At 38.5% G+C, this 20169-nt stretch overlaps 1 protein-coding gene across 1 annotated transcript in view; it reads right to left on the bottom strand.

The window, feature by feature from the left end:
- The window catches only part of Dnah5 (dynein axonemal heavy chain 5), a 193492-nt gene that overhangs the window by 151060 nt on the left and 22263 nt on the right, over positions 1 to 20169 (bottom strand). The window contains exons 13-14 of the mRNA XM_042695192.1: positions 17529 to 17700; positions 13750 to 13895 (exon numbers count right to left, since the gene is read on the bottom strand). Of these exons, the coding sequence (XP_042551126.1) occupies positions 13750 to 13895; positions 17529 to 17700 (318 nt within the window). The remainder of the gene's footprint in view (positions 1 to 13749; positions 13896 to 17528; positions 17701 to 20169) is intronic.

The following is a 20169-nucleotide window of genomic DNA, read 5'->3' as shown; positions in this document are numbered from 1 at the left end:
CCTTTAAAACCTAGCTATTTCCCAGTTGTACTGAGAGTAGACATCTAGGTAACAACCATATCACTATCTCAAGAAGGTTTCAGAATCCAATTATGCCCCAGTCCCCTGCAATTAAGTAGTACATATCCAACCTCCAAACATCAGAGACCCCTTCTACCTGTGAAATAAGGAGCTCCATCCCCTGGTGCAGACCAGATCTTGGCTACAAGATACATTGCAGATCTCAGCAACTAACACAAGAGACTCCACTAAGATACTGCATATCAGACATCAGGAGACACAAGGAGCCTCCAAACAAATTGGAGAATTTGGTTTGCTTGTTTTGGTTCTTGTTTTGTTTTATTTCCTTGTGTCTGGCTTTTGGTATTTATTGTTTTGTTTAGTCTTAGATATACCATCTACAGTTATTCGTGTTGTGTGCATAGTTCATTCCGGCTATATTCAACTTTTTATTGTTTTATTTTTACTTTTATTTTAAAGTTTTTAGCTTTTCCCTTCTTCTCCTTTCTTTTTTGTATTCTCATATTCTTTTTTTCCTTCCTTTATTGCTTATTTTTCTTTCTATTTTCATTTTATTTTTATTCTTGTTCCTTTTTCTGGTCTTTCTTTTTGTTCTTGTCCTTATTCCTTTGATCTCTTGTTGTTTGTCTATTTGTTTGATTACATTTGTTTCCATTTGATTCTGTCTAGTTCACTCATCCTGTTATCTCATTGGTTTTGTTTGGTTTATCCTGATGCTTACAACAGATTTTCTCACTGGCTACAAATACATATAACCTCCTTTTTTGAACCATAATAACCCTTCTTAAACAAAAGTGAAAGCATATTTCCATAGCGGAATACATATCTATGATTTAAAACCTCTGATTTAAAATTGATGCAATTGTTGGGCTGTGTTTGTTTTTGACTTTATATTATGTCCTACTGTGATTTCAGATTTGAGTGCATCTTTATTCCAAATAGGCCAAACAAACAACCATAGAAACACAAGAAAGCTCAACTCCAACAGAAAATAACCAGGCAATACAACAGATAATAAAGAACCAAGATGATATTTTTCAAAATGTTTTAAAAAACACTGCTGATAAATGTTTAGTGAAAAGATAGAAAGCCTTCACAAGTCAATTTGTGAGTGTGATGAGACTAACCATTTTTTTTATAATCCGTTTTCTTTTTTTATTATTATGAAAATACTGTACAGAGGGGTTACAATTACATGGGCAAGATAATGAGTACATTTCTTATCAAGCATTGTAGCTTCCTCCTTTGTTTCCCCTTCCCATCCCTTCCCATCCTCCCCCCAACCCCCAACCGATCCCCCTCCCCCTCATCCCACCAAAGTTGTAAAGTTCGTTTCGACATAACAACTTGTACATCTCAATGTTGCAATGGGTCCACCTGTATCCTTATTTAAACGCTTTGTTTTTTCCCTTCCCCTCCACAAATTATATCGACATCAAATACAGTGAAAACAGGGGGTTATACCGTGGTGGAGGGACATACAAAGCAACAAAGAAATAATCTTATAAATGTGTTAGAAATAATCGCATGAAAGAAAAAAACATTTGAATACATATCTTAGGGTTCATTTCCCTAATATCAACTTATCTGACCTTTTCTGTTTGACTAAGACATATACTAGTTATTGCAAATAAGGGAAACCATGGGACCGAAGTTTTGGGCCTGGATTTTTTCCAAGCCTTTCCATTTCCTAACAAATGGGGCAATGTCATTCTTTCTGATGCAGGCATAGAATTCCATTGTGTGTATATACCACATTTTCTTGATCCATTCATCTACTGAGGGGATCTGGGTTGGTTCCATATCTTAGCTATGGTAAATAAGACTGCAATAAACACATCGTGCTGGTAGCTTTAGTGTGGCCTTGTTTGTGATCATTTGGGTAAATGCCCAAAAGTGGGGTTGCTGGATCATAGGGGAGCTCTATGTGGGGTCCTTTGAGGAACTTCCATACTGCTTTCCAAAGTGGTTGAACAAGTTTACACTCCCACCAATAATGCAGTAAGGTTCCCTTCTGTCCACATCCCCTCCAGCATCTGTTGTTATTAGAGTTCTTGATTATAGCCATTCTAACTGGGATGAGGTGGTATCTCAATGTTGTTTTGATTTGCATTTCTTTTATGGCTAGGGAGGTTGAGCATTTCTTCATGTGTCTATTGGCCATCCTTCTTTCTTCTTCAGAGAAGTTTCTCTTTAAGTCTTTAGCCCACTTATTTATTGGGCAGTTGTTTCTTTGAAGATTTGTTGTTGGGGGACTTAATTTTTTGAGTTCCAGGTATATTTTAGATATGAGACCCTTGTCTGTTGTATAGCTAGTGAAGATCTTCTCCCAATCCGTGGGCTTTCTATTGATCTTGCTAGCTATGTCCTTTGCCATACAGAAACTCTGCAATTTCATGCAATCCCATTTGTCCAACCTTTCTTTGATTTCTTGTTTTTCTGGGTATCTATTAAGAAAATTTCAGCCTGTGCCAAGGAGACATAGGGTTTCTCCTATTCCATCTTGTAATGTTTTCAGAGTGTCTGCTTTGACTCCAAGGTCTTTGATGCATTTGGAATTGATTCTGGTGCAGGGTGATATATAAGGATCTAGCTTTAGTTTTCTGCAAGTAGTTAACCAATTTTGCCAGCATCATTTACTGAAGAGGCTGTCTTTCTTCCATTCTATTTTTTTAGCTCCCTTATTGAAAATTAGATGGCTATAGGTCTGTAGGTTCATTTCTGGGTTTTCAATTCTATTCCATTGGTCCTGAGGTCTGTTCTTGTGCCAGTACCAAGCTGTTTTGATTACTATGGCTTTGTAGTAGAGCTTGAAAGTTGGTATTGATATTTCTCCAGTACTGTTCTTACTGTTAAGGATCGTTTGTGCTATTTGGGGTCTTCTATTAATGTTCCACATGAATTTTTGGATTGCCTCTTCTATTTCCTTGAAGATTGAGGTTGGAATATTGATAGGTATCGCACTGAATTTGTAGATAGCCTTGAGAAGTATTGCCATTTTCACAATGTTGATCTTTCCAATCCAGGAGCATGGGAGGTTTTGCCACTTTCTAAGTTCTGTTTTGATTTCCTTTTTCAAGTTTTTAAAGTTTTCATCATAGAGCTCCACTTCTTTGGTTACGTTAATTCCTGGGTATTTTATTTTTTGTGGGGCTATTACGAATGGAGTTGCTTTCCTAATTTCAGCCACACTTTTCTCATTGTTGGCATACAGAAAAGCCATTGACTTTTGAGGGTTAATTTTATACCCTGCTACTTTGCCAAAGTTTTGAATCATCTTGGGTAATTTGGGAGTGGAGTCTCTGGGATTCTTTAAATATAAGATCATGTCATCTGCAAAGAGGGAGAGTTATACTTCTTCTTTCCCTATTTAGATCCCTTTTATGTTTGCATCTTGTCTTATTGCTGTAGCTAGGCATTCTAATACTAGATTGAAGAGAAGTAGAGAGAGTGGACATCCTTGTCTTGTCTTGTTCCTGAGTTAAGAGGAAATGGCTTAGTTTTTCACCATTAAGTATAGTGCTGGCTGTAGGTTTGTCATATACAGCCTTTATTGTATTGAGAAATGTTCCATGGATTCCTAATTTTTCCAGAACCTTCATAATAAAGGGGTGTTGGATCTTGTCAAATGCTTTTTCTGTATCTATTGAGATAACCATGTGGTTCTTATCCTTGCTCCTGTTGATGTGATGAATTATATTAATTGATTTGTGTATATTGAACCAGCTTTGCATCCCTGAAATGAATCCTGTTTGATTGTGGTGTATGACTTTTTGGATGAATTGCTGAAGTCGATTGGCCAAAATTTTGTTGAGAAGTTTTGCATCAATGTTCATCAAAGAAATGGGTCTGTAGTTCTCTTTCTTCGATGAGTCCCTGCCTATTTTAGGATGAGAGTTATGATGGCTTCATGAAATGAGTTCGGTAGTAAACTTTCTTTCAATTTCATTTAAGAGTTGGAGGAGTATTGGTGTGAGCTCTGCTTTGAAGGCCTTGTAGAATTCCACTGTAAAACCATCTGGTCCTGGGCTTTTCTTAGATGGGAAGTCTCTCATTGCTGTTTCTATTTCAATGCTTGATATAGGCCTGTTAAGATGTTTTAACTCATCTTGGTTTAGTTTTGGCATGTCAATATTTGCTAGGAAAAGCTCCATTTCAGCCAAGTTCTCAAACTTATTAGTATAAAGGTTTGAAAAGTGTTCCCTTATAATGTTGTGAATCTTGGTTGTTTCTGTGGTGATGTTTTCATTCTCATCTCTGAGTACATTTATTTGGGTGTGTTCTCTTCTTTTTCTGATAAGATTTGCTAAGGGTCTGTCAATTTTGTTAATGTTTTTGAAGAACCAACTCTTTGTTTTGTTGATTCTTCATATGGTTTTTTGGATTCTAATTCATTTAATTATGATTTATTTTTAATTATTTCTTTCCATCTACTTGATTGGGGTTTACCTTGCTGTTCTTTTTCAAGGAGGCTCAGATGTCTCATTAAATTGTTGGCTTCAGATCTCTCCAATTTGTTGATGTAGGAACTCAGAACTATAAACTTGCCTCTGAGTACTGCCTTTGCTGTGTCCCAGAGGAGCTGGCAATTTGTGTGTTCATTTTTTTTTTCAGGTAAGGGGTAGGTTTATTCAGTAGACATGCTGGGACCAGGCAAGGTTGGTACCCCACGTGGCTGGGAAAGGCCTGGGAATGAGAAAGAGCTGGGAAAGAGAGGAAAGAGAGAGGAAAGAGCTAGAAAAGAGCAGAAAGAGAGCAGAGAGAGGGCGTCTGGGCCTGGGCTAGGCCTTATCTAGGGTACGGGTGGAGAAAAGTGTGGCCACATCAAATTCAGATGTGACTTCAGCGGATGCAGATGTGACCTCTTCCAGGTGTCCCAGTTGCCTAGGTAACACAGGTACTGGGTGGAGACTTTGCTGTGAGGAGGGTGGAGTCTGCTCGCCATCCAGGAGCAGACCTTACCAGCCTTTTAATAATCATGAAATAGGGCACAGATTCTCTCTGGCTACTTCCTGCTGACAAGGGGCATCGACAATAGGGTTAAAAGGCTGGAATTTGGTCCCCTCCCAGAGAAGGCAGTGAGCAGCAGCTGTCCCTTGGGGGTGTGATTTCTTAGATGAAGTCTGGAGAAGTCTCATGAGCATTGAGGGGCTGGAAAAAAATACTAGAGAGCAAATAAATGGCAAGAGATTGTGTGTTCGTTTTTGTTGAATATCATGAACATTTGAATTTCCTTTCTAATCTCTTCCATGACCCACTTGTGACTCAGCAATGTGTTGTTCAGCCTCCAGGTGTTACATGACTTTCTTTGGTGGCTTTTGGTGTTGAGTTCTAATTTTATTTCCTTGTGGTCTGAGAGAATGCAAGGTATAACTTCAATGTTTCTGAATTTAGACAAGTTTGCTTTGCGGCCTTAAATGTGGTCTATTTTGGAAAATGTTCCATGTGCTGCTGAGAAAAACATGTATTCTGATGCTGCTGGGTGAAATGTTCAGAAGATGTCTGTTAAATCTAGTTGATCTATGCAGTTGTTTAGATCTACAGTTTCTCTGTTAAGTTTTCGCCGAGTTGATCTATCATGTGGGGATAGTGGTGTGTTAAAGTCCCCAACAATTAATGTCTTTGGATCTATATGAGATTTGAGAGAAAGTAGTGTTTCTTCAATAAATTGGGGTGTTCCGTTTTTGGCGAACAGATATTTAGAATTGTAATATCCTCCTGAAGGAGAGATAGCTTAATTAGTATGTAGCAACCTTCTTTATCTCTTCTAACTAATTTTAATTTGAAGTCTATTTTATCTGATATTAGTATTGCAACTCCTGCCTGTTTATGGGGGCCGTTTGCTTGGTAGATTTTGTTCCAGCCTTTACCATTCAAAATGTGTTTGTTTTTATGGCAAGATGTGGCAGATAGGAGGATCTTGCTTTTTAATCCAACTAGACAGTCCATGTCGCTTAATTGGAGAGGCAACTCCATTAATGTTGAGAGATAGGACTGAGAGGTATTTGGGAATTCCTGCCATTTTATCTACCTTCTTGGGGGCTGAGGAAACTGGGTTCTTCCTATGGTTCTTGGATTCTTAGTTTGGGTGCAGTTTCTTGGCCTTTATTGTGGTCTTGTTGGTTTTCTATGTGTAGGACATCTTTAAGAATCTTTTGTAGGGCTGGTTTGGTGGAGATATATTGTTTCAATTTTTCTTTGCTATGGAAGATTTTTATTTGACCTTCGGTTATGAAGGAGAGTTTAGCTTTTGTACAGTATTCTTGGTTGATAGTTGTTTGTCTTTAGGGCATGGCATACATCATTCCAGGCTCTTCTTGCTTTGATTGCCTCTGCTGAGAAATCTGAGGTGATTCTAATTGGTTTCCCTTTATAGATGATTGATTTTTTCTCCTTGACAGCTTTAAGGATCTTTTCCTTAGTCTGAATTGATTCTGTGCAGATTATAATGTGACGGTGGGATGTCCTGTTCTGGTCTGGTCTATTTGGAGTTCTAAAAGCTTCTTGTATCTGAATAGGCCTATCTTTTTGCATGTTTGGGAAGTTCTCTGCTAGGATCCTATTAAACAAATTTCCTAGACCATTAACTTCTGTCTCTAGATGCTCCTCTACACCCATTATCCTCAGATTAGGCCTTCTGATGGTGTCTTCCAAGTGTTGAATAGATCAATCATATTTCTTGGATTTGTCTTGGATGGTTGTATATTCTTTCTCTATAATATCTAGGCTGTCTTCAATCCCCGAAATTCAATCTTCTGCATGGTCTAACCTACTATCAAGTCTTTCTGCTTTGTTTTTTATTTCTTTTCCTTCTAGTTGGTTGGCTTTGATGACTTCAAATTCTTTGTTGGAGCTTTGTTTTAGATCTTGTATGAACTTCTTTGCTTCCTTAATTTGGTGTTCAGTGTTTATTCTCAAATCACTTAGTTGATTGGTTATGGTTTCCTTAGACTTCCATTCCTTCTGCTGGGTTCCATTCAGCATTTACTTTGTGGTCTCCCTGACTTCTTTCAGCTCTCTGTTTATGGATTCCATAAATGCCTTTAGTGATCTTTGTGTATTCTCGTCCTACTCTCTCAATTCCTGTATTACTCTTTGATTAGCTTCCTCACATCCACGCCATTCATTTATTTCTCTTTGAGTGTTCTCAAGCTGCTCATGCAATTCCTGTATCAATCTTTGAGTAGCTTCCTCATGCTCATGATATTCTTGTATTGACCTTTGGTTTGCCTCCTCTCTCTCCCTATCATGCTCATACAGAGTCCTTTCCAGGTTTTCAATCTTTTCATTTACCATGTTTGCCAGTAGTGTTTGTAGAGCTTTTTGAGAACTCTCCTCTGGATTATTCATTATCTGTTCTGTCCCCTGATTATCATGAGTGGGAGTTGGGATACCCGGACTTGCCATTTTTCTTGTGTTTTTCTTGCTTGCTCTGCCCATTTGGGATGAAAGTAACACCAGTTTTGTGCTAGAACACTATCTTAAGCAAACATCAACCAAAGTCTATAGGTGCACAGTCAAAAGTCTGCAGATACAATCTAGTTCAACAGATTTATCTATTCAACATCAAACAACTATGTATTAATGGGCTACAACCCGCAAAGAAGAATTTGGCAAACCAGAAATTATTAGGTTTAGGGAAAGATGTGGGTAAAAATAGGAATAGAGGGATATGGAAAGGCAGAGGGAGAGTTAACTAAGTCCTAATCTCAAAGCAGGAAATAGGTTGGATAGAATGATAGTAGAGAGAGAGAAAAAGAAGAAAGAGAAAGCAAGAAAAAGAGACAAGAAAAAATAGAAAAACAAAAATTAAAAATTAAAAAGTGAAACATTTAAAAATTATGTAAATTTAAAAACATAATATTCAGAGAAGGTGGATAGGATAAGAGAAGGAGAGGGATAGAAAGGAGACAAGAAGAACTTAAAAATAAAAATGCTTAAAATATTATATAGGTATAAAGAGGTAGTTCTGCTATTAAGGAATTTAAGTCTAAGAGGTTTTGAATTGAGTAATAAATTTCTGGATTAAGTGTGTACACAATGGGGGATAAAGTCTAATAATCGACTATTGGTATATCTGAGGATGAGCAGAACAGCAATTAAGTCACGCGAAGAAGAACGAAAGAGAAGAAAAAGTGAAAAGAATGAGAAGGGAAGAAAAAAAGGATCAAAAGGTCAGTAGAACTAAACAAAAAAAATTTTTTAAAGAAAAAAAAGCACACACATATTCCCCTAAAATAAAAATTATAAGAGGAAGAAAAAAAAGTTAATAAAAGCAATTTTTTTTTAAAAGTTAAAAATTAAAAATTTTAAAAAGTTTTAGAAAAAAAATTTTTATAAAAGGTACAAAAAAAGACTTCTTTGATTTTTTGGGGGGGGATGGGAAGATCCTGTATCTCCCTTGTGTCCGTAATCAGTCTCTTGTTGGAGTCTCTGGTCTGCTTGTGGTGTTGATTTTCCTGTGGCTTGGTTGGTTTCTTAAGTCAGTTTGCTTGAGCAGGCAGAAAAATGCTCTGCTTTACCCAGGACTTTGTGATCCTCCTCCCAGGCTAGTTCAATGGGAGGGAGATTTGCTTTGAGTATCACAAAAGAAGGAGAGTCTGTTTCCTCTAGTTTGGAGACACTTTGATGAGGCTAGGTTCTGGGTAGAGTTGAGGCCTTTCAGCAAACAGTAGCTTTTCCCTGAGGGGCTAGCTTCTGAGACACTCAGAGAGCCCAGCCTGGAGCCATTCTCATGGTTTCTGTTTACTGAATTTCAATTGATTGTCAAGGCTGCTGTAGGGAGGGGCAGCCTCTGGCTCTGTTTACCCAGTGAAAAAAGCCACTCCTGGGGCTGGTGGAGCTTGCCCAGCCCAGACTGGGTGACTTTCCCCTGGGTGGAGCTGAGCCTGGCAGGTCAGGCTAGGTTCCTGTGACCTGCTAAATGACTCTTGTTTTCTTCCAAGGCCTGAGTTGGAGCTAGCTGCTCAGCCAGGCCTTTGTCAGTATCAAAGATGGAGATCTCAGGTAATGGAGAGGGGAGAGGTGGCCTTCTCTCCTCTGCTCCCTGAGAAGGAGTGAGGACGCCAGGCTTCTACTCACGCCGAGTCTTGGTTCCTGGGTCGTTTCTGGTCTGCGAACTGCAGGATGAAGATGTCTGCTCCTTGTCAGTTGTTGCTGGTGTTGAGTAGAATCCGCTCGCCTACCGCGTCTGGAGCCTTTGTCCCGGACTCTCTGTGTTGCAGGTATGGTGGCTATGGCCGCTGCCACCGCTGCAACTGCTGGCAAGTGCTCAGATCTGTCTCCTTGCCTGGATTTTCCCTCTCTGGCCTAACTCTCTGTACCGTGATGGCACACTTGATGTGATTCTCTGGCTTAGGACTGTTCACTGGAGCACTAAAACTGCTTTCTATGCGAGAGCTTGTTTAGCCTCCAGCTTGTTCTCCACCATCTTCCCAGAACCCCAAAGATTATTCTAAAAAATTTCAACAGAAAGCTAAATAAATTCCAAATAAAGGAATGAGAGACCAATGAAAAAATAGTCCCTCAGCTAAGGGATATGAGAGAAGACACAGATAAACAGGTTAAAACAGTAAAGGAATCCATGCAAGACCTAAAAGAAAGCTTCCACAAAGTGATAGAAGCCATCAACACTGATCAATTAAAAGTCAGGAAAATAAAAAAATAAAGTAGAAAGTCTTGACAGCAAAAATAGATAACGTAGAAGACAGAGTCTCAGGAATCAAAGACAGATTAGATATTATTGAGAAAGAGGAGACAATTATCCAGAATAAACAAGAAACAAGCTCTTTAGCTTGAACTTCAAGTATCAATCAGACGAAAGACCTACTATAAGACTGATGGGGGGGGGGAGACGGGGAGTATGGGAAGGGATGGGTAGGGGAAACAAAGGAGGAGGCTACAATGTTTGATAAGAAATGTACTCATTATCTTGCCCATGTAATTGTAGCCCCTCTGTACAGTATTTTCACAATAAAAAAGACACATTTTACAAAGTGTTCAAAATGAAAAAAAAAAAGACTGATAGGTATTGAGAAAGGAGAAGAACTAAAGGTATAAGAAACATGTTTGACAGAATTCTAGCAAAGAACTTTCCAATATCCAAAATGTTGGCCCTTTCAGATACAAGAAACCTTTAGAACTCCAAACACACCAGACTAGAAAAGAACATCTCATCGACACATTAATCCACATAGGATCAATAAAGACTAATGAAAGGTTCCTTAAAGCTGTCAGAGAGAAAAGGTTAATTACTTATAAAGAAAAACCAGTCAGAAAAACTACATTTCTCAGCTGAGGCCAGTACAGCAAAGAAAGCCTGGAATTAATTATGCTATGCCTTAAAAGCAAACAACTACCAACCGAGAATACTGCACCCAGCAATGCTCTCATTCATAACTAAGGGACAAATAAAAATTTTCTACAACAAGGAAAAACTGAAACAATTTATCTCCACTAAACCAGCACTACAGAAGATACTGAAAAAAATGCCCTACATATGGAAAACCAACAAAAACATGATAGTGCAGAGAAAAGGTCCCTTATCAGAGAACTAGATAAATATAGTTTTAAAAAAAAGATGAGGCACAAAACATAAGAAGGTGGATAACATGTCAGGAACTACCAAACATCTCTCGGTTCTAACTGTCAATATTAATGGATTTAGCTCTCCAATTAAACAACATAGATTGACTACTTGCATCAAAAATCAGACCCATCCATCCGCTGTCTTCAAGAGACATATTTTGCCAGGAAAAAAAAAAAAAAAACATTCACCAGGCACCTGTGGCTCATGCCTGTAATCCTAGCTACTCAGGAGGCTGAGATCTGAGGATCACAGTTCAAAACCAGCATGGGCAGGAAAGTTCATGAGACTCTTATCTCCAGTAAACCACCAGAAAACCAAAAGTGGTGCTGTGGCTCAAGTGGTAGAGCACTAGCCTTGAGCTGAAGCGCTCAGGGACAGTGTCCAGGCCCAGAGTTCAAGCCCCACAACCAACCACTCCCCCAGAAAAAAAAAAAATTCTGAAACTGAAAGGCTAGAATGCAGTCTTTCAAGCCAATGACCCCCACAAACAGGCCAAAGTAGCAGTACTAATATCAGATAAAATAGACTTCAAATGAAAATTAATGAGTAGAAATGAAGAAGGACATTACATACTAATAAAAGGATCTCTACTACAGTAGGATATAACTGTTCTAAACATCTATACACCAAATGCTGGAGCACCTAACTTCATCAAACTAATACTACTTAACCTAAAAACACACATAGATGCAAACACATTGATTGTTGGTGACTTCAACACATCACTGTTGCCTTTGGCTAGATCATCATGGTGAAAACTCAACAAAGGAATCTCAGACCAAAATAATTGTATTAACCAACTAGACTTCATAGACACCTACAGAATATTTCACCCAGCAGCATCAGAATACATTCTTCCCAGTAGTTTATGGAACATTCTCCAAAATAGATCACATTTTAGGTCACAAAGAAAATCTGTGCAAATTCAGAAATACTAAAATTATTCCCTGCATCCTGTCAGACCACAGCAGAATAATATTTGAATTCAACACCAAAAGCCACCACAGAAAATTCTCGAACTCATGGAGACTGAACAACACATTGTTGAATGACCAGTGGGTCACTGAAGAGATCATAATGGAAATTCAAATGTTTATAAATTTTTTAAATGAGCACACAAAATACCAGCTGCTCTAGAACACAACAAAAGCAGTACTCAAGAGGAGAATTTATAGCTCTGAGTGCCTACATCAGCAAATAGGAGAGCTCTCAAATCACCAATTTAATGATGTACCTTAAGCTCCTTGAAAAAGAAGGAACAAGCCAAACCCCAAACCAGTACATGGAAACAAATAATCAAAATTAAATCATAAATAAATGAACTAGAGACAAAAAAAAACATAGAATCAACAAAACAAAGAGTTGGTTCTTTGAAAAAAAAAACTAACAAAATTGACAAACACTTAGAATACCTGACCAAAAAAAAATGAAGAAAACACACCCAAATAAATAAAATTAGAGACAAGAATGGGAACATCATGACAGAAACAAGATTTGGAACATTATAAGGGAATATTTTGCAAACATTTATGCTAATGTGCATAATAGGGACCCAGTAATTTCAGAGCCATTGTTTTAATTTTGGAATGGAAAAATGTTAACTTTTTTGTTTTTACCTTATTCTAAAACTTACCTTGAAATTTTTGAAAAGTGCATTTCTGTTCAATAATGAAACCAAGAGATTTCTTAAATAGACAGGCAACATTAAAAATAAGGAAAAATAGTCCAGGTGTCAATGGCTCAAGCTAGTAATCCTAGCTACTTAGAAGGCTGAGATCTGATGATAGTGGTTCAAGCTAGCACAGGCAGAAAAGTCGTGGGAGACTCTTATCTCCAATTAACTAATCAAGATAAAAGAATATAAACAGAAGTAGAGCTGTAGCTCAAAGTAGTAGAGCACTATCCTTGAGCAAAAGAGCCCAGGGACAGCACCCAGGCCCTGAGCTCAAGCCCTACAACCTATTAGCCAAAAAATAAAAAGCAGAAATACCTACTGGGGTGTCAGGAGAAGCCAACAAAAGGTAGATCAACATTTCAACTATTAACAAGTTAAAGTGAACTGAAGCTTACCATCCATTCAGAAAGACAGAAGGCCTGAAATTGAAATCCTTAAAAAGGATTTTGGTTCTTAGTTTGGCCCTTGGCTATGCAAGAAAGCTTAGACTGGGAAAGTTTCTCCCTACTTCCTTGCTGAGGGTAGTTCCCTGTGCCTAGACTCCTTGGGTATATGATGCAGTTTGAAGTGAGCACCTACTTTTCTTGTGCATATATGAGATTTTTCACGCTCAGCAGAATATGCCTACAAGGCCAGACCCAATTAAAACTTTGGGCTTTGTTAATGGGCTTTACTGGGCAGAAACTGCACTTACATTTCTGCACTTTCATTGCTAGGAAGGATGAGCTGTTCATTAGCTCTTTGGGGAGAAAGAAAGCATGAGAATGGCTGAACAGGAAAGTTAAATGAAGCTCTGATGTCAAAGCTTTAGGTTCAGTCTTTCCCAAGGATCTCAGAGATGACTCCAAAACTGTGCCACAGAAACACTTAAAGACAGAATCTTATCCAGGAGCTGTTCAAAACAACTATGCATCAGTTAACCCCAGCTCACCATCTGCCCCTCAGCTGAACAGCTCTACTCTATGAAATCTGGATAAATTAGAAAGGTGTTCCTTTCCTATTGATCTAAAAGAAAGAGATTATTACACATCTAAGTGTCTGTTGAGATGCAGCTCTTTTTTCAAATTATTATCAGAAGGTTCTTCATTTGGATCACATCTACCATATAGTGATCAAAGTACAAGGGATAAAACTAACGTACACTTCCGAAAAATGCACTTTATAGAAAAGCAAACTGCAAAAATAATTTACCCAGGTCCTGGTGGCTCATGTCTGCAATCCTAGCTACTTGAGAGGCTGAGTTCTGAAGATCACAGTTCAAACCCAGCCCAGGCAAGAAAGTCTATAAGACTCTGACCTCCAAATTATCACCAAATAGCTGTGGCTTGAGCGGTAGAACACTAACCTTGAGCAAAAAGTAGCTGGGGGACAGTGCCCAGGCCATCAGTTCAAGTCCCAGGACCAACACAAAAACAAAAGCAAATAATAATCATAACAAAATAAAAAGTATCAGTAGTCTAGTAACCTTGGTCATCTGGAGGAACTCATCGCAGGTGAGGGGCTGCTCTCCAGGAAGCTCACAAAGAGGGGTGTTGCTCATCTCTTCCAGAACAGCAGCAATACGGAACTCAATCAAATCATTGATCCGGTCAAGCAGCAGCTCTAGGTCCTCTTTGGGGGAAAAATGAATGAATGAAATTAAGTAAGCATTTTCCTATACATACATATCATTCAATAACAGTACTTAAATCAAGACTCATCTTTCTCAGATTTCTTATGTCTCTGGGCCCTACAGCTGTTGCACACTTGTTTGTGTCATGCTGTGCCTCCTTTCACTTCTCCCCAACTCTCACACCTGCCTCGCTAGGTCTCTTTTCTAAGGAAGCTGTGTGTGGATCTCCACGAACAGAACAAATCCTCATCCTGCACCACTACTATACCCTGAACATCCTTCCCTCTTCCTATACTCCCGTGTCATCTTCGTTGGGAATTCACCTTTCCATCCTCACATCTTCAGATGTACCCCACTGCCTAGTCCATAGGACACATTCCACAAATACGATTCAGGTGAACTTCCTCTCATTTTTCTGTTCTACTACCATCATAAGGCAAACCTGTTCAGATTTGTTGAGGTAATATTGAACATTGAGTTCCGTGGATGGAAAGGCCAACTCTGAAGAAAGTCAACAATAATTCTATGGCTAATGGACACTCACATAAGAGGCTGATACCATAGCAGCAAAAGCCAGTGTTGAAACCGCATTATGTATCAGAGCTGTAGCCCTTCATTAAATCAATATCTTTACTTCCTAATGCCTTCGTTTCAATTATTCCTAAGATAATTACTAAGAATGCCACTCAAGACACAAAACTATTTATAGGATTCTCAACTAAAGGAGAAGCAACATTAAACTTCATTTGCTATTTCCACCTGACAGATTCTTCAAAGCATTTTCAAGGATGTTTGTAACAATTGTGCAAATGTTCCTCCAAGGACTTCCATTCCCTAATCCCCTGGGAGTATCACCCCATAAAGAAGAAGGGACTTTGCAGATGTGCTAAGGAGCTCTAGAGATGGAGATTGGAGACTGGAGATTAGAGATGGAGTAGCCAGATGACCATGAAAGCAGGGTGAAAAGGGACTTGAAGATCCTACACTGGTTGCTCTGAAGATGGGGTAGCCACTAGCCACCTACTAGGCCAATGAGCAGCTGGAAAAAAATTAAGGAAACTATCCCTGACAACACCATGATTTTGCCCATAAGATTCCATGACAGTATTACTTTAAGCCATTTAGTTTGTCTCAACTTGTTGAAGCAGCATTTTAAAAAAATATTTATGCATAGAATGTCCAAAGTTAGACCTATAGAAAATTTTTTATCACTTTGAAGCATACTAATACTTCTTTCAATATATTATACAAATAACCAGCTGTAAAAAGTTGGCACACCTAATCCAATAAGAAATCCAACTGTTCTTGAAATTTAACATAATTTGTCTCCTGAAGAAACTTAATTTTTGTTCTACTTTAGTTCCTTTATTTAACTTGCAAAAAGAAAAACATAATAGAGTACAAGAGCTAAGAAGAGGTTTCTTTAGAAACTATCTTCTAGTTCACCAGCTAACATTCTAATAAAACATCCAAATTGCTAGCACTCTAATCCTAATAACTCTCTAGGGAGAATATTCCTGGAGACTGCCTTGGTAGCCTGTTCTAATTTGATTGTGATAACTCTTACTATGAAGCTTTTATGAACCTTATAAATGCCTCCTTAGAGACTTTTAGCCAATTTTCTCTTATTTTATTTCCTGGGGAGATGTACTTTGGAAAGAATATGGGCTGCAAAATCAAGGGAACTGGACTGAACTCATCTTGGCTATTTGTATCTGTATGACAAGATGTGACATTTCGCATCTCTGGATCTTAGCTTTGCAACCTTTTAATTCAGGGTCCTGCTTAAGATTGGTTCTACAATTTTGTATAGCACTATGGTCCTATGGTTGCCTAATAGTGCATTTTGTGTTATTGCACCTTCATAGTGTAGTAATAGTGGAATGATACACTTTGGCCAGATCCAAAGCCCATAGCAGTTTGTATTTGAATCTAGATTCCAATCTATCAAGGAGAACAAAGGGAAGGAGTATCCAACTATATAATACCTCACTCTACTCACCACCCTCAACCCAGCACTTTGCATATATTCTCAAACAAACAGCAACTGGGATATTAAATAGCTATAGTTCTGTGCCCTAAGTATTCAAACGGTGCAGTAATACACGTACTGATAAGCTCTTGACAATTAAGGTTTCAAATAATCTAGGTCCTATTTCCACACATAATCGCTAGACAGAAAGAGAAAAGAAAGAGAGAGAGAAAACAAAGGAGATATCCTAGGAGGAATCTAGATGATCCAGGAAGCAGAAAGCAGGTGATGACATTGAGAAGTTAGACTGGGGTTTGTTAATCCACAAGTATGTGAGTATCTACTACATCAGACTCATTGAGAAAGAAGTATGAGAAACATCCTAATTTTTAATTCTTTCGTAGTCAATTTGGGGAGAAAGATGAAATTTGACTAAACCATTAGAAAGCATCTGAAACACAGTGCCTCTGGTCCCAGCTGTAAACACAATGGAAGCCACAGGAAAAGGTAGTCACATGAGGTAGAGCGGAGAGAATAGGGTAATAGCAGAGGATTTTCCCTGACTATAAAAAGTAGGCAGAGCTTGGTCACGAAAAGAAGATAAGTGACATCGAGTTCAAAAGGTGAATGGAAATGCTTAAGTTTTTAAGGGGGAAAAAATCTATCAGTATCATGTACCAAACCATAAACCCTATATCCCCTGTGTACCCCATACTTCTATGTATGCATATCCCTGTGTGCCCAAACCCCTAGGTACCCCATACCCCTGTGTACCCACACCCCTGCATACCCAAACCACTGTGAACCCATACCCTTGCCTATCAAAAGAAGGTCTGTCAGGGGTTAACATATTCTAGAAGGCAGCCAAGGAACTATGGAAATGTTTCATGCAAGAGCTCTTTTAAAGACCCGTAGCATGCTAGCATATGAAAGGCTCTAAAAACATCCCCTGGAAAGCTAACATCTAACTACTTAACGTATTCTCAGACATCTGAGTCCAGAATCCTTTGCAGTTTATCTGTACACATTCCAGAAAATCAAATAGGGGACACACCTCCTCACACATGCTTTAAGAAGTAATGTGTCGCTCACTAAAGAAAAATAATGATTACAATGTTCCCATATACAATGTCCTGATGTTCAACACTCTAGCACATTCTTAAGGGCCCCAAAACGCACTAATAGGACTGGCAGTAAACCTCAGTGGTAGAGACCCGGCCTAAGATGTGTGATCTCTACCCTACAAAGAAAGGAGGAAAAAAGAGGAGGATTAAGGAACAGAATGAGGAGGAAGAATAGGAGGAAGCAGGGGAAGAAGAGGGGAGGAGGAGGAGGAAGAATAGGGGAAGGAGAAATTTCAAATGCAATCAGTACAGGAAGTTGAATAACTAAAGGTTCTTCAAATTCTAATGTCCGACTTTAAGAATAACTGAAAATATGTGGTTATCCTCACAGGATAAAATTAAAAGGTGAACATGTATAGTTTCCAGGAAATTACTAAATTCGCATGGCTGGTGTCTATCATTCCTTATGGAACAGCTGAAGAATCATATTTTTTTCAGTTCATCGTTTATATCACCATATTAATAAGAAATGATGCAATACATATTAAGGACACAGACTTTAAAGATCATGAAATACAACATCTAGACAGACTCACTGATCTTTGTAAAAGAGTTTTCTAAGTACGTCTCAATATTCAGTGATGCCCAGGTCAGGGCAGCCAGGCCGGGCTGAAGAACTTCGTTCACCTTAGCCAAGTGTGGCGACATCAGCTGCTCAAGGGTGGGAGGCACGTTGGACTTCACTCGCTGGTACTCGGCCAGCATCATCTACAATAAAATGAGGTTAAAAATTCAACTAATGTCTCATTTTTTTATGTCAACTAGTATCCTGTTTACATAAAAGATTGTTTTTGTTTAGAGACAAACTGTGGGGCTCTGTCTCTAGAAATAACATAAAATAAGAACAGATGACAACAAGCCTATCTATAATGACAAATACCTAATTCATTAAATGATGATTGAGGAAGAAGAACGTAAGAATCAGAGCTTCCCTGTCCCTACTCAGCCTGAAAGGGGAGAAATTTTTCTGAACCATGGGAAGTCAGTATCAGCACCTTAGCTGGTGTATTGCTAGCTTCATTCAATTCTCTAGGCTGAGGCAACATACCTTTTGCTCCTCTGAGCGTCTCCACACTTACCAGGAATGGTTTCTGGGTCACCAGTGCCCATTGCTGGTCTTGATACAAGACCCAACCGCACAGGGAGAGTCAGAAGACAGTGCTGATTTCAACACGTGCATTTAAATGACATTAAATATTGTCCATATGCCAAAAACAAAGAATTTTACCTCTCCAGTGTAGCTCTCACCCTTGAGCTCCAGATTCACACATAGTAACAGCCAACTGAGTGTCTCCACTGGATTCTAACAGATGCCTTCAATCTTAACAATGCCAAACTCAAAGCTTGTTCCTCCCCAAAACGTCTCTATCCACAGCCTTATCTAATTCATCTCACAGCAACTCCATCCTTCCAGTCCACTCGACAAAACCTGGACAGAATCATCCCTGATTCTTCTTCCATGCACAATCCATCAGGATATCAGATCTGCACAGCACATCCACTCTCACCACCACCACCACCAATGACTCACCCTCATTACTGGAAGGGCCTACTGTCTCCCTGCTTCCTCCCACATCGAGGTTTAATTAGCTCCAAGAGGGGACTTTCAAGTTACTCTTCTGCTTCCATGGCCACATGGTTACATCTAATTCAGGGCTACAGGTCTTTATACTCCAAGAGGTCCCTGCTCTACAAAGACCTGCTCACTATGCAGTGAGTCATTATGTCTCTGATCTCATCTCTGACTTACTCTTCCCTTTTCTACCTGCTCCTGCCCTATCTTCCTTGCTGATCCTCAGCCTTACAGCCTTTGCATTTCTTTCAAAGGATTATTTGGACTACTTTCTCAACTAGGTGTATCTTGATAACTTGAGATTATAAATCATCACCAAAGCCCACTCATACACTCTCAGTCCTATCTTGTTTTTTTCTATAGAACCTATCGCTTTATTCTAACACACTAAACATCATTTGCCTTTTCTCAATGCTCACTGCTTATTTCCTTTTTTTATTATTAAGTAGTTGTACAACGAAGTTACAATTCCATAATTTTCTACATTACTCAAATAGTGCCTGACTTACAACAGTTCAATTTATAATTGTGTGAAAGTAGACGGCATTCAGTAGAAACCTGAACTCTGAAGATTTTCGTTGTTTCATTTTGTTTTATTTTTGCAGAGCTGGAGACTCAGGACCTTACATTTGCCAGGCAAGTGCTCTTCCTCTGAGCTAAATCTCCAGTGTCCTGTACTTCAAATTTTTAAATTTTGATCTTTTCTAAGCTAGTAATAGGTGTTATAATATTGTTTTTCAGATGCTAGGAAGGGCAAATGAGCCATAGTCCTAGACAGCCAGGCAATCATGAGGGAAAACAACCAATGCACTGCGTGAACTAAATTGCCAGTGGTTTTTGGATATATATATATATATATATATATATATATATATAATATTATATATTATAATATAAAATATATAATAAATTACATATAATATAGAAATAAATATATTTCATAAGTATATAAATATGTTTATATAAGTATAAATTAAATATATTTTTATATATATTCTCTGTCTACATATAAACCATCCAATTAACTACATGAATTTCAATGCTTTATTTTAAAATAGATTTAGTGTTAGATTATTTTGTCCACGTGAATCCTAGTGAAAGTGTTCTAGGCACATTTTAGGTAATATAGGCTCAACCATGATGTTCAGCAAGTTGGACTATAAAATGCATTTTTAAACTGAAAATATTTTCAACTTATAATGAGTTGAAGACATAAACCCATGATGGCTCATTTTGACTATCAATTTGATTGGATTGGTTACAAGGGCTCTAAATTAACCAATGGTTTAATTCATTGATGGATTCAAAATTTCAATAGATTGTCAGGTGGTGAGGTAGAGCTGAATCAGAAGAAGTCAGCTGCTGGAGCTGTATTTTCACTGGAGCTTCTCTGGCGTTGGTGTCCCTGCCTCCTTCCCATCATGAGCGAAACAGCCGCCCCCTCCACATACTTCCTACCTCACCACAGCTCCAGAAGCAATGGAGCCAGCCCCAGTGCCTGAAACATCTAAGATCATGAGCTAAAATCATTCCTGTCTTCTAAGTTGTTCCTATCAGTCTTGCTTCACAGGTATGAGAAAGAAATTCTGGGATAACTAACCCAT

The sequence above is a fragment of the Dipodomys spectabilis genome, unplaced genomic scaffold (assembly GCF_019054845.1).
Source record: "Dipodomys spectabilis isolate Male_0828 unplaced genomic scaffold, ASM1905484v1 ptg000179l, whole genome shotgun sequence".
Lineage (NCBI taxonomy): Eukaryota > Metazoa > Chordata > Mammalia > Rodentia > Heteromyidae > Dipodomys > Dipodomys spectabilis.
Note: the sequence above shows the minus strand (reverse complement) of the source record. Positions and strands in the feature narration are given on the sequence as shown.